This window comes from Camellia sinensis, chromosome 8 (genome assembly GCF_055761805.1).
Source record: "Camellia sinensis isolate YWXY chromosome 8, ASM5576180v1, whole genome shotgun sequence".
In the NCBI taxonomy this organism is placed as follows: Eukaryota; Viridiplantae; Streptophyta; class Magnoliopsida; order Ericales; family Theaceae; genus Camellia; species Camellia sinensis.
In genome coordinates, this window is record NC_138968.1 from 58,665,097 (window position 1) to 58,680,554 (window position 15,458).

The 15,458-nt window shown below is 39.8% G+C and overlaps 2 protein-coding genes across 2 annotated transcripts; one reads left to right on the forward strand and one right to left on the reverse strand.

The window, feature by feature from the left end:
* Positions 1-2,156: 2,156 nt before the first annotated feature.
* LOC145797780 (uncharacterized) lies at positions 2,157-4,119 on the reverse strand. Its single transcript, XM_082885200.1, has 2 exons — positions 2,729-4,119; positions 2,157-2,190 (listed from the first exon to the last, which is right to left on the reverse strand). Exons 1-2 carry the CDS (start codon positions 4,117-4,119, stop codon positions 2,157-2,159), a joined length of 1,425 nt encoding a protein of 474 aa, XP_082741326.1.
* Positions 4,120-11,990: 7,871 nt separating this feature from the next.
* LOC114318169 (L-type lectin-domain containing receptor kinase S.4) lies at positions 11,991-15,257 on the forward strand. Its single transcript, XM_028265036.2, has one exon. The coding sequence runs from the start codon at positions 12,966-12,968 to the stop codon at positions 15,096-15,098; it is 2,133 nt and encodes a 710-aa protein (XP_028120837.2). The 5' UTR covers positions 11,991-12,965; the 3' UTR covers positions 15,099-15,257.
* The last annotated feature ends 201 nt before the right edge of the window (positions 15,258-15,458 follow it).

Here is a 15,458-nt window from a genome sequence, read left to right on the forward strand (position 1 = left end):
TAATTGTTTTACTTGCCGATCCAAAATGCGGATTGGTTTTTCCTCATAAGTTAGCTTATCATCTAGTGCAATCTGGTGATAATCAATAACATGAGACGGATCTGCCAGATACCCCTGAAGCATAGAGACATGAAACACATTATGCACTTGACTCATATGTGGCGGAAGGGCAACCCGATAAGCTACCAGACCTACCCTTTCCAAAATTTGATAGGGACCAACGTAGCGGGGCGTTAACTTCCCCCTTTTCCCGAATCGTGGATGACCTTTTATTGGAGTAACTTTTACAAAGACTTGATTGCCCACCTCGAATTCCAAATCTCTCCGTCGATTATCCGCATAACTTTTTTGTCGACTTTGGGCCGTTTTTAATCTGTCCCGAATAATTTTAACTTTTTCAGTTGTCAGCTGAACAATTTCAGGCCCTAACAAAGACTTGTCTCCAACTTCAGCCCAACATACGGGAGAACGACACGGTCTTCCATACAAAGCTTCATAGGGTGCCATTGCAATACTTGAGTGGTAACTATTGTTATATGCGAACTCTACCAGTGGTAAATGGGTTTCCCAACTTTCTTGAAACTCTAGCACACACATCCGGAGCATGTCTTCCAGAGTTTGTATCGTTCTCTCGGATTGACCGTCAGTTTGAGGATGGAAAGCTGTGCTGAACTTCAATTCTGTACCCATGGCTTCTTGTAAACTTTGCCAGAATCTGGAAACGAACTTCGGATCCCTATCCGATACAATGGAGACCGGTACACCATGCAGCCTTACAATTTCATTCACATAGATAACCGCCAGTTTATCTGCATTGTATTGAGTCTTCACTGGCAGAAAGTGGGCAGACTTAGTTAATCGGTCGACAATGACCCATATCGAATTCATACCCCGCGGTGTCCGCGGTAATCCTACAACGAAATCCATGGTTAAATGTTCCCATTTCCATTCTGGGATTGGGAGGGGCTGTAGTAATCCTGCTGGCCTCTGATGCTCCGCTTTTACTTGCTGACATTGCAAACATTTAGAAACGAATTCTGCAATCTCCTTTTTCATGCTTGGCCACCAAAAATTTTGCTTCAAATCCCGGTACATTTTAGTACTCCCCGGGTGCATAGAAAACCTTGAGGTGTGTGCCTCTTCCATCAATTTCCGTTTGAGTTCCAACACATTGGGAACACATATCCGATTTTGAAATTTGAGTATCGAGTCGACTAAATTGAACCCCGATTGTGGCTTAGTCTCCAACTCATCACATACCTTCTTTAGAACGTCATCCTCCATCTGATGTGACTTGATATCTTCAAGCAAAGTCGGTTGAGCCATTACTGCTGCCTGTACTGTTTCTTGCCCAGGTATCTTGAATTCCACCCTCATTTTACCCAATTCATTTACCAATTCCTTTTGCTCCGTAAACAGGTTGGCCATATCTCCCATATTTTTTCGACTAAGAGCATCTGCAACCGTGTTGGCCTTACCAGGATGATAATGGATCTGTAAATCATAGTCTTTAATTAACTCTAACCACCGACGCTGCCGCATGTTCAATTCCTTCTGGGTAAAAAGGTACTTAAGGCTTTTGTGGTCGGTGTAAACTTCGCAGGTAGTACCATACAAATAGTGCCGCCATATCTTTAGAGCGAAAACCACTGCCGCGAGCTCGAGGTCATGCGTGGGGTAATTCTTTTCATGGGGTTTAAGTTGTCGTGAAGCATAGGCTATGACTCTTCCACCTTGCATAAGCACACACCCTAATCCCTTATGAGATGCATCACTGTAGATCACAAACCCTTCGATACCAGATGGTAAGGCTAGAACTGGAGCTGTAGTTAATTTCATCTTTAATTCCTGAAAAGCAGATTCCCGCTCTTTTGACCATTCAAATGCAACTCCCTTTCGAGTCAATTGTGTAAGTGGTCCAGCAATTTTAGAAAAATCTTGAACAAATCTCCTATAATAGCCAGCTAATCCCATGAAGCTACGCACTTCGGCCACATTGGTAGGAGTCGGCCATTTCACAATCGCCTCAATTTTGTGTGGATCAACAGAAACTCCTTCCTTTGTGATAATATGCCCCAGGAATGCCACCTCAAATAGCCAAAATTCACATTTCTTAAACTTTGCATACAATTTCCTTTCCCGAAGGGTTTGAAGAATTAAGCGAAGATGGGTTTCATGAGCTTCCACATTCTTTGAATAAATAAGGATATCATCAATAAAGACTACCACAAATTCATCCAAATAAGACTTGAAGACGCGGTTCATCAAATCCATAAAGGCTGCTGGGGCGTTAGTAACTCCAAAGGGCATAACCAAAAATTCATAGTGACCGTACCGGGTTCGGAAGGCTGTCTTCTCAACATCATCAGCCTTGACTTTCAATTGATGGTATCCAGACCGTAGATCAATCTTAGAAAAGACCTGTGCCCCTTGAAGCTGATCAAACAGGTCATCGATTCTTGGTAACGGATACTTATTCTTGATGGTAACTTTGTTGAGTTCTCTGTAATCGATACAAAGCCGGAGTGTTCCATCCTTCTTCTTCACGAACAAAACGGGCGCACCCCACGGAGATACACTCGGGCGGATAAATCCTTTGTCCAGTAAATCTTGCAACTGCATTTTCAATTCTTTCATCTCAACTGGCGACATTCTATACGGAGTCTTAGAAATGGGTTGAGTTCCCGGTGCTACTTCAATTGTAAACTCAATTTCACGGTCTATTAACTGTCCTGGTAATTCTTCTGGAAAATCATCCGGAAATTCACAGACAACTGGAATCGTATCGGTATTCCCATTCTCCGCTTGCCCCTCTAGAACACTGCATAAATACCCCTGACACCCTTTCTGAATTAATTTGCAAGCCCTTGCTGCGGAAATTAAATAAGGTGGAGAAGTCACTCCGTGTCCCTGAATGGTAGACTCTGATTGTCCCGGAGGGTGGAAACTGATTTGTTTAGTCAAACAATCTATAGTTGCACCATATTCACCTAACCAGTCCATTCCCAGAATAATATCAAAATAGGCCATATCGAGAGGCAACAGATTGGCATATACCCGGAGATCCCCAAGTTGGAGTTCACAAGCAGTATATATAGAGGTACAAATCATAGGACCTCCCAAAGGTGAAGACACACACAACATATAAGATAGTTCTTCTTCAGTTTTATCTAAATTAGGAGCAAATAGTTTCGACACAAAAGAATGGGTGGAGCCAGAATCAAATAATACGTGAGCAAAATGACCGTGAACGATAAATGTACCTGACACCACCGTTGCCGCGTTTTGCACATCTCCCGGGACCAATGCGAACACCCTGCCTTGTCTCGCAGTATCTTTATTATTAGTAGGTTTAACAGTTGTCTTGGTGTTGGAAGTTGGTGCAGACCCCGCTGAACTCGTAGTGGTTCTATTATTACTTGGTTGATTCCTTTGAGGGCAATCCTTGATCAAATGACCCGTCTTACCACACTGAAAACAGGCTCCAGACTTCCGATAACACGTCCCTCGATGCTTCTTCCCACATTCCGGACAAGTCGGCATTGTATCCTGACTAGGGGTAGAAGTAGTTGAACTCCCTAAGGTCTGCTTCTTGTTTGGTGGAGTAGGTGATCCCTTCGACCATTGAGTATTTTGTCTCTTCCCTTTCCATTCCGAGATTCGACTCTGCGTAGCGAGATTCCTTTCCGCTATAACGGCTCTCTCCAACACATCAACGTAAGTAGGTAACTTCAACATGTTGACCCTATCCAGAATAGCGCTCCGTAATCCCCCTTCAAATTTGCGCGCCTTCTTATAATCCGTGTCCACCATATGAGGTGCGAACCGAGCTAATTCTGCAAATTGAGCTTCATATTCGGCGACGGTTTTGTTCCCTTGTCTGAGAGTTTCGAATTCTGTCACCTTCTTATCCCGCATGCTTTGAGGGAAGTACTTGTCATAAAACAATTCTAAGAATCTGTCCCATGTCAACCCTTGATGTACAGTTCTTGTAAGCATCCACCATCTGCGTGCCTCATCCTCAAGAGTAAAGGCAGCCAATTGCACCTTCTGAACTTCTGTGCAGGGAAAGACTTCAAATAGCTTCTCTATTCCCAACACCCATGCTTCAGCTTTCATTGGTTCTATTCCTCCTTTAAAGGATGGCGGTTTCATCTTTTTAAACTCCTTAGTAAGGGTGATAGTCCGGTCTTCAGCACGGAAATCTTGTACTGCCGGTGGGGGTACCGGTGGTGGGGGTGGTTGTTGGGGCTGTTGCTGTTGTTGCCGTAGGGTCTCCGCCATTTCCATAATCATTCTCTCCATTCTATCCAGTCGTGGGGAAGTAGCATCTTCCGTTTCTTCTGTCCTTGTCCTCACCATTGCCTACACAATAATCATTTATACAGAATGGACATATTTCAAAAGTGTTAGCATTATCAGAGTAGACTTAACGTTGCCATCGCTTTTGCATATACTTTCAGAATGTCATGCAAGATGCCTAAAGCTTTTCTAGACACCCTAAAGCTCAATGCACCCGTGTGTGAGATAGCAACCTGGCTCTGATACCACTTGTCACGCCCCTAAACTCGCCCCTAAAAGTTCGGGCATGACCCATTCTCAAACAGACATATAACCTGGTATACATAAAGTATATGGGGCCTTGACGGAAGCACAAACATACAAGAATATAAAACCAAACAAATTCCATTGAGCTATTTCTAACATGCCAGGATCTTATACATTACATGCACCATAAGAGATTGATAGAATCCAAAAATATTCTTGGCAGTACATATATATACATATACATATACAGACCCAGCCCTATAGTCGGGCATGTAACAAAAACTATTGGAGTTATACACAATCAACTTTGGAAGGGTAGCCAAGAAATAAGCCAATTATCTTAGTAGACTTCACAAAATGGGTGGCCTTATGAGTGCTTGGATACACGAAAGTTGTCAAAAGGAACCGGGCATCATAGGTTAGGATTGACCACCTGGTTGGTTGCCTACAGAAACAGACACAACAGAGAGTGAGCCGGGCTCAGTGAATAGTAATACATAATGAAGCAATGCTCAACTTGAAACATGACATATATCATCATATGTGTGAATCCAGAGATTACAAAGGTAGCCTGATTCTGTATGCATCTTATAACGGCCTTAGGCCCATACTTGAACATAAAACTTGATATATCATATTCTTAATTCATAACAGCTTGAAGCCCTTAACATGAAGCCCTTAACATGTTGGCATGATGCCCTTGAACATAGTGGCACAAGGCCCTTAAACATGGTGGCACAAAGCCCTTGTAACATATGGCACTAAGGCCCTTGAAACATGTGGCACAAGGCCCTTGTAACTTTTTGGCATTGAAGCCCTTGAGAGTGTGGCATAAAGCCCTTGAAACCATACTTATACGGACTCAAGAGGTGTCTCACACGGATTCTAGAGGTGGCTCACGTCGTAGCACTTAGTTCCGTGTAGCACTTTGTTCCATATCTCGATAACTTATCTTGAATGGCCATAGTCTTATAGAACATAGGTGTTTTATCTTTCTTATTTCATTCATTACATACTTGGAACATACTTGAGCATTAACATACCTACTTACACACTTGAAACATTAATCTTAGTTGTATACTTGAAACATTAACATAGTCGCGAAAACGAAATGCTAATGAAAATCATTATTCATGTGTAAGGAAGATAATGATACTACTACTCACAGTGTTGCGACGACGTGCTTGTTCTTCCCGGAGTGTGCCCTGCACACATTCAACCTTACACACTTTAGTTTCCTTTTCATATTGAATCACTTTCTGTTTCGTTTTACTTCGAAGGAATTTATACATATTAAAAGACATCAAATACATATTCCGACAATATTAGAGGGTTCTACACGCAAAACGGAGCAAACCATATTTTTCAGCATGAGCCGCACGTGCGGCTGTGAGCCCCGCACGTGCGGCAGTTGGCCCCGCACGTGCGGCCCTGAGGTCCCGCACGTGCCTTTTTAGCAGAACAAAAGCCCCAAAATTTGCCCTTCCCCCGCACGTGCGGCCACAACCCCCGCACGTGCGGCGGCACTTCCCGCACGTGCGGCCATGACTCCCGCACGTGCGGCGATTCTGCACTTCAAGTCCGAAATTTGCTAAAAAATTCCATTCTTTTAGGAGTGCATTCAAGACTCTAAAATAGATCTTTTCATTACTAAATCATGGTTCAAAAAGCATGAAATTCAAGGTACAATATACAACATTCTCTAGCTTGAATTAAATCCATGCATACAACTCAATTCAATGGACCAAAAGTTGGAACTCATAAGCACACTTCCATATCTTGAGGTTCTTAGCTTCTCATGCACATGACATAACATGGAGATACAAAATCATGTTCTACACTTAAGTTCAAAGTAAGAAGAGAAAACATAAGAGAAAACATAACTTCTCCATATTCAATTTTAATTAAATCAATTCCAACCCCCAAGTGACATGATCAAGAGGGTATTTCACACACATCCTAAACAAAAGAAGTATGGGAGTCAATTGAGATAATCTTAAACATACCTTGGGCTTAACCTTCCACAAATTCCCAACCTTTGATGATCTCCTTCCTCTACCCTTCAATTTCTCTCCCTCCTCACCTTCCCTTAGAAGAAATGTGATTCTCAAGTCTTATGAGTCACAAGACTCTTATAAATATATATACATATACATAGAAAACTTGAATAGGGACAAAAATGAATCGTTTAAGCATCCCCAAATTAAAATTTCATAAACATGCTTAATATTACTTAAAAATCGTGCTGATCATATATGTGAAATCAATTCCAGATAATTAAGTCTCTAAGGCTTCCAATTTCTGATCTAAACATTCTCATACAACAGATACTTTTCTTATTGAACAGATAGACATCTTTAATCATATGGTTTACTTACTTAACTTAAATTTCCCATAGGATTCCACAGTAAGCATTCAAAATCACCAAAATAGGACCCAAAAATATAACAAAGAACATGTATGAGGGTCGGGTTATTACAGGATAGCTCACAAGCCATTCCCTGCCCCTCCAAGGCAAAGCACAAGTGTTTGGTGCAAAACCAAGCACAAAACAGTCGAGTTGAGAGATCCTGAGGCAAGGCGCATAGCCGAGACCTTCGGGAACTCAAGACGAACACAAACATGGATGATCACCGAGTGTTCAAGCGGTGACGTCCAAGTCTTGAGGACGGTCAAAAATGGGATGTCTACACCAACAAGTTTAAATCAGATTATACTCCTCCAAAACCAACATACAATAACACCAAAGATTTTCAAAATAAAAAATAAAGGATTCAAATACACTTCCCAAATGTTTTAAAAGGGTACAAGTGATACATGAATCCAGGTTTCTTTTGTCTTGTTTAGATAGTCGTACAGTGTTTGTCCTTATTTCTCATTGAGCTTGAATGTTGGAGTGTCTTCGTTGTGTTTGGAATAGGTTGTTTGCTAGTTTGTTCAAACTATTGTTGTCTAGAATTTGGCCTCTTTGCCCAAGCGAAGATTTTTGTGCTCGAGCAATCTTTGTGAGCTCCTAATAAGTTTGCAAGCCTGCAGACATACTGGGGAGGTAGTGTTCTTCGCTCGAATGAAACTTCTTACGCTCGATCGACGATTTTCTGTCTATAAAACATCTGGGAGTGTGTATTATGCGCCCGAGCAAAGCTTCTTGCGCTCAAGCGGAACAATTTATTATGTCTAGTCACTCGAGCAACAACTCTTGTGCTTGAGCGAGCTGTGCATATATCAATTCGTGAAAAAGGCCATTTTACATCACTTTTTATCTCTTTCTCTCTCTAAAACATTTCAAAACCCTAAGTTGAGACCCTCTCACTCTAAAACTTACTCTCTCTCTACAAATACACCAAGATCTACCCATTTCTCCATCCTACTCCCTTTGTTAAAAATGTAAAGCTCATCTAAAGCTTCGTTTTCATCCGAATATAGTTAGATTTCGATGTTGTTGAAGTGTCATCTCTTTTTCTCTCGCTTTCTAGCTTCGAGGTAGGGATTTTCTACACTATTTACGTTTTTTTAACTTAGTTATTTGTTTTTCATAAACAACATTGTGATTTTGGAAGATTTTGAACATGCCTAGGATTTTGGTTTGAAATCAGAATAGGGGTTTTCAAATGGTTGTATGGAAAATGGTTGTGAGAATGGAAATGACGTTGAGTTGTGAACAAATTGCTGATTTTGACCCTTAGGTTGGATTTTGGAAGAAAATGGGTTTTGTCCTAAATGTCCCAAATATTTATTTTGTATAAATAAATGAAATTGATGATGGAAATGTGAAATTGGATAGATATTAATATGGATGATGGAGTTGGATATGTATTATCGCTTACGTCTTAAATATTGAATGGTTTATCTGTATTGAAGATTTTATATCTGTTTAGAAATATCTGTTTTGGGTTATCGGTGGAGGATAGCTAAGATTGTTGTAGAAATTGCATGAGAATTAGGTGAATTGAAACTAATATATCATCCATGTGCATTAAACATTGTTGCTCATTTAATACATTGCAAATGTATATGAATTTGAGAAAAATGAGTGAATGTTGGAAAGAGGTGTGTATCACCAAATTAAGTTGGCTTGTGTGTCCAGGGCGAAAGTCCTGAAAAATGCGCATATACATGGATGTCGATTCCTGCGGACGAAATATATATAAAATGGCAATAGTAGTTCTTGTGTAGACTATGTTTACATGGATGTTGTTTGATGGTTTCCCGCGAACGAAATATCTGTGAAATGTTATATTGGTTGAGATTTTCCCCTTGTTTTCTATTGTAAAAGGCATAATTTGAGAATTGAGATATAATCTGAGCATGGCATGATTTTTGAAAAAAAAATGTAAATTGTTTTGACATAGGAATTGCATATGCATTCCACCCTTATATCTTTATTGAGATTCATATATTGTGTTAGATTATTTCTACTGGGCTTTGGCTCACCCTATATGAAAAATCATTTCCAGGTATTGGTAAGATGTCTCCGCTAAGGCAGTAGCTTAGGAAGATTTAAGCGAAGGCTTCATTGTTGTTTACTTGTTATTATTTTGTACAAGCCTAGGGTTTTATATGTATTGGACTTAAATCCATTTTGATGTAACCAAGTATAGTCTTGGAAAACTGTAGCCTTCAGGGCATTTCAATTATCTGTTTAATTTCTATTTCACATAGTTGTTATTGTTGACACATGCTATAGATTTAGAGTTAGTACTTATGAGTGTATATCCCCATGTGTCATCCTTTTGTACATTTGAATCCTATGTAATAGAAGGATTTTATACTCTGATTTATATTGTTATTTACTTGTTGTCATAGATGGTTATTGTATTTGTTTCGGGGTGTTACAAGGGTCGATCCTAAGAATTGGAGGTGTTGACCCTATATTTCAGTATGTAACCCAAGACAGAGCAGCGATGGAAGGGTCGACCCCACCAAGACTGGTGTCGACCCCAGAGGCCAATAACAGGGAAAGTGTCGACCAAGACTGGAGTCGACTCCAAATTTTAGTAGCTACACCAAGGGCACAACAACAAGGTGGTGTCGACACCACCAAGATTGGTGTCGACCCTCGGAGCAGAACAAAACAAAGAAAAGAGGGCAGTGTCAACACCACCAAGGATGGTGTTGACCCTCAAGCCATAATCCAACAAGAGAAAAAGGAAGGACGACCACTACTGATATGGTTTCCTGAATTTGAAAGCAATAAATGGGTCGGGTCTAAGCCCGGATCGCTATAAGTCAATAGAAGGAGTGGTACTCTACATAGTATTCCCATGTGGCATTGTTCACATGGTACTCTAATGAATGACGTAATGAAAAATTTTAATGTTAGTACAAGACAATTGATCACCTACATAAAACCTATTTCAATAATTCAAATTATAAATCTTGTTGTTCTTGTTAAGTATATCATCTATGTATGAAAATGATTCATTAGATATTGATAACCACATAATTAGATATAAGATAAATGTAATTAAATCATGTGATCATGCATTCTCAATTAGGTTTGGCTTCTCTCAAATTCAAATCTAAACTTGGCTATCGCCACGAGTCCATTTTTGATGATCAGTAAAAGTTCAATATGTAGGGTCCTATTTGTGTATTATCCATTAAAAAAATTAAATTAAATTAAATTAACCTGAAAATCATAAGTTTTTCATTTTATTATTCTTACCTCCAAAAATGATGATAAATGTGTGTTTTTTTTAAAATATATATATATTTTAAAAGAAACGCATTAAAATAAAAATATTACGCTTGTCGGTCTCATCTATTTTATTTTATTTTTTGTTCTTCTTCTGGATGATTTATACCCTCAGGGTTCTATAAAATGAACGACTTATGAAAAAAATTAGGTCAATCCATTCTTTTCATTTTAAAACATTTGTCTCTGAAATAAAAAATGATATAAAAGTCCACTTCTGGACCTATTTTTAAGAACAAGAAATGTGTAAAAAGATGATTGATTAATAATTGAAAAATACATAAAAGAGATATATTAAATGTTCTAATAAACTGTTACATTATTGAGTTTGAAAAAAGATTTTTAAATTAGAATACCACTACCCTCCTAAAAAAATATATACTACACATATTTTATACCACAAAATAAAATAAAAAATTACGAACCAAATTTTTTATTAATATTTCTTAGAAGTGTGAGGCCCATAACATATGAGTTCATACTAATCCCACATTTATGTGAGATATTTAATAACAAATTTGATAAAACCTTTTGGGTCTCAAACCCTATTCTTTTTCATATACATGTCTCATTAAGAAAACCACTTCCCCAGAATCGAACCTCCAACTGGAGGGAAGCGTCTTCTTCATTTCCTAATAATTCATCCAGATCAACACCCAGGATTGGGGCTGCAATCGAGCCGAGCCGAGTTGAGCCGAGTTTCACTATGTTCAAGCTCGGCTCGAGCTTGAAGCAAGCCCAACTATGTGAGCTCGAGCTCGGCTCGCCTAAAATTTATTTAACTCGGGCTCGGCTCGTTATGGCTCGTTAGCCAAGTGAAACCCACCAGGCTAGCACCTACTACACTTAAATAGAGATCTCTCTATCTTTGAAATACATTGTGTATACGATGTGGGACACCAAATTGTTTGAAACACTACTTGTCAAACGACATCACTCAAGGAAGAAACATGTTAAAGGCTCACTGCTTATAAAATAGAGTTGTTGGCAATGGCATTGGCATCACAATTTCTGAGGACAAACCCAGGTATATATATAACATAAAATATTATATAAATAAAAAATAAAAAGTTCAAATTTTTTTGACATGTATAATATATATATATTATATAATATAATATAAAAATATATATATATATATTTATTTAAGCTCGCGAGCCTAATCGATTCTAGCATTATTAAGCTCAAGCTCGGCTCGTATATTATACAAGCTTAAAATTTAAGCTCGAACTCGTTTATTTAGTAAGTGAACTGAGTTCGAACGAGCCTTAATGAGCCGAGCTCAAATTTATTCATGAACAACTCGATTCATTTGTAGCTCTACCAGGATGCACTAATCAAGCCTTTCCTTGCATACCATCTTAGAACATCTCCAATGGTGAATTATTTTTTTCATCAAATCTGAGGAGAAAATAGGCGATTTCCTCAATCTGATACAAGATACTCCAACGGTCTTGCATCAAAAGGTAGGGACGTCAACTGGACGACCGGCCAGTCGACCGAAAAGGCTGAATTTTTTTTTTCCCTCCAAATGAGTCCAACTGTAAAAAAAAAAAAGGTGTAATCAACAAACTAGTTGGTATTCTTGATTCCTTATCAATTGTTAGTATGAAGGAGGTGGATAATCATCTGCGTCTGAAGTGAGTGTGAACGGCAAAGAGAGAGAGGCCGCCTTTATAAGAAAAAATTAAGTTCACCTGTGTTTGGTCTGTGGGTTATGGTTCTTTATTTTAGCTTCTTTATTCCATTGGTTTGTGGGTTATGGTTCTCTGAGTTTGGTCTTTGGTATTTAAATTTTAGAACATTTTACATTTTCGAGTTAACATGATTCTTGGTGAGTTATTGTTGTGGATTTTAAGTACAGTTGTAAGCTTGAAATTGAATACATAAACATATATTAGATTCTTTTGCTCTTTTATGTTCACCTGTGTTGTTTGTTTGACCAGAAAAAATTAGCTTCTTTACAAGAATATCTGAACATCCACCCCATCGTATTTTATTGTTGATGCTCCCTAAACCTGGAAGAAAATTTTATATATGTCCATATTAGACCAGCTCCAATGGTGAAACCTTTAACCGAGGCAATGAAGATACTCCATAGCTTATCGTAGTCCTTCAGGGGAACAGAATCGAAGTTAAGTAAAATCATGGTGGAGGTTTCTAAAAGTGAAGAAAGAAAGACAGAGAGAGAGGGGGGGATTGAAAGGAAGAAGAGAGTGTGGGAATGAGGCGTTAGTCGGGAAAATTGGTTGTCCGGTGGGACCACCTCCAATGAAAACATACAGCATTTTGGTGAAACTTGATCCAGTTTTTTAATTTGGTAAAAATTTTACCCATTCTTAAATCGTTACAAATAAAAAAATTATTTTTTTTATCATATTCAAATTTAATGATGATTCTACTTCACTATTAGAAATATCTTACAAATCATATGGTCGGTATTTGAGCGTCCAATCAATGGACGGAATGTAGCGTGCACCCATGTGCGTCCTAGTCTCATCGTACTTACTCGCACGTGAAAATCACCACTCTTACTCGCATGTGAAAATCACCACTCATTCTCTCTCTCACTTTTTCTCTTTCTCTCTCTTTCCACTTACCTTCCACTTCAACCAGACAAACAAACATGTAAACATGCCCACCACAACAATTATTCGGATCACAAGATCATATCTAAACGTCTTCTGATCCAGAAACAAGCTGAGCTCTGACCTCTCTAATGGCGAAAAAACAAAAATATTTCTTGGTCTTCTTCGTTATTATCTCAACAAACCCAGTTCTGTCTCAGTTGGATGAGTTTGTTTATCAAGGGTTTAAGACACTTGACAAGAACAACCTAACCCTAACCGATGCTGCAGAAATTGAGAAGAATGGCGTCCTCAAGCTGACCAACGACTCTAACGGGTTGATCGGTCACGCGTTCTACCCAACTCCTATCAAGTTCAAGAACTCCACAACCAGAGGAACTGTTTTCTCTTTCTCTACCGCCTTTGCTTTCGCTATCATTCCAAAATTCACAGGCACTGGTGGCCATGGTTTGGCTTTTACCATCTCACCCACAAATGATTTTCACGGAGCTCTTTCGGGTCGGTATTTGGGTCTTTTCAATGAGACCAACAATGGCAAGTTCTCTAACCATTTGTTTGCTGTCGAATTCGACACCGTACAAGACATCGACTACAAAGACATCAGTAACAATCATGTTGGTATCGACATCAATGGCTTAACATCGAATGCGTCTGTTAATGTTAGCTGCTTTGTCCAAGGCAATTCTGCCCCAAAAGAATTAAATCTCATGAGTGGGAAAACAATTCAGGCTTGGATCGACTACGACTCCACCAGAAAAGAAGTGAATGTCACGCTTTCACTCTCTTCAACAAAACCCAAATCTCCAATTTTGTCATATCCGATCAATCTCACTCGGATTTTCGAAGACTACGACTACGACGCCATGTACGTGGGCTTCTCTGCTTCTACAGGGCAGCTTGCAAGCTATCATTACATACAAGGGTGGAGCTTCAAGATCAATGGACAAGCTCAGTCTCTCAATTTATCTTCACTTCCTTCTATTTGGGACAAGAACAACAACAAGGCCTTCATCACTGGGGTTTCTGTATCTACTGCTGCTGTCATTGTATGTGCAATTGGAATCGCGTTTTATCTCATCATAAAGATCAAGAACGCGGACATAGTTGAAGATTGGGAGGTCAATATCGGCCCACATCGATTCTCCTACAGAGAGCTCAAGAAAGCGACGAGTGGGTTCAGAGACAGATCGCTACTTGGGTTTGGGGGATTTGGCCGAGTTTATCAAGGGACACTGCCAGATTCAAAAATCCAAGTCGCGGTTAAGAGGATATCGCACGAATCGAAACAGGGATTGCGTGAATTCTCGTCGGAGATTGCTAGTATTGGGCGGCTTCGACACCGGAACTTGGTCCAGTTGCTGGGATGGTGCCGAAGGGGAGGCGATCTGTTGCTTGTCTATGATTTCATGCCCAATGGAAGCTTAGATAAGTACCTTTTTGATGAACCCAAAACGATTTTGAGTTGGGAGCAGAGGTTGAAGATCATAAAAGGGGTAGCCTCTGGGTTGCTATACTTGCACGAAGGATGGGAAGAGACAGTGATTCACAGAGACATTAAAGCAGGGAATGTACTGCTAGATTCAGAATTGAATGCCAGGGTCGGAGATTTTGGGCTAGCGAAGCTGTGCAAGCACGGGTCGAACCCAAGCACAACCAAAGTGGTGGGGACACTGGGGTACCTTGCGCCGGAGCTGACGAGGACGGGTAAGCCTACGACGAGCTCCGATGTGTTCGCGTTCGGAGCTTTGTTGCTAGAAGTTGTGTGTGGAAGGAGACCAATTGAGATTAAGGCTTTGCCAGAGGAGCTTGTTTTGGTGGATTGGGTTTGGGATAGGTGGAAGGAGGGGGATCTTCTTGAGGTTGTTGACTCCAGATTGGGAGGTGAGTATGATGAGAGTGAGGTGGTGGTGGTGCTCAAGCTTGGGTTGATGTGTTCAAACAATTTGCCGGCGAAGAGACCCACTATGAGGCAGGTGGTGAGGTATCTAGAAGGGGAGGTGTCGCTGCCGGAGGTGCTGACACCGCCCGATGAATATGATTGGAAGAAGGGCGGCGGTGGCACTAGTAGCAATGGTGCTGGTGGTGGTGGTGGTGGTGTTGAGATTGAGGATTTCGTGCATTCATACCCTTCGTCGCCCTACTTTGAGAAGACGAGCTTGTGTTCATCGGATGGTAATGGTCATGACCATGGTGATGTTGATGTTGATATTGAAGCTGGCCCTCCTTCTCCTCTGTCTTTCGCCGCTGGAAGGGACGGCAGATAGCCATTGCAGAGAGACAGAATTTAAGGCTTTGTTTGACCATCATTTTATTTTCCCAATTGTGTCGCCGAACAAACGTGTGGGTCATATTACATTAATTGTATAATGTTCTGTATATATATTTTATATATATAAAAAATAATTATATCATATAGTATTTTAGCCCTCTTTAGTTCGTTATATAATTATGGTTTGTTTCATGAATATTTTTTCCTCATAGATTAGTTGAATTTATTATTAGGAAATTTACTATCCACACTCTCTATTATAGTTTCGTTTGAAAACAGATTATTTTAATAATTTTTAAAAAAATATAAAAAAAATAGAAAACGTACATTATAACATGTGAAGTGAGTTGACTAA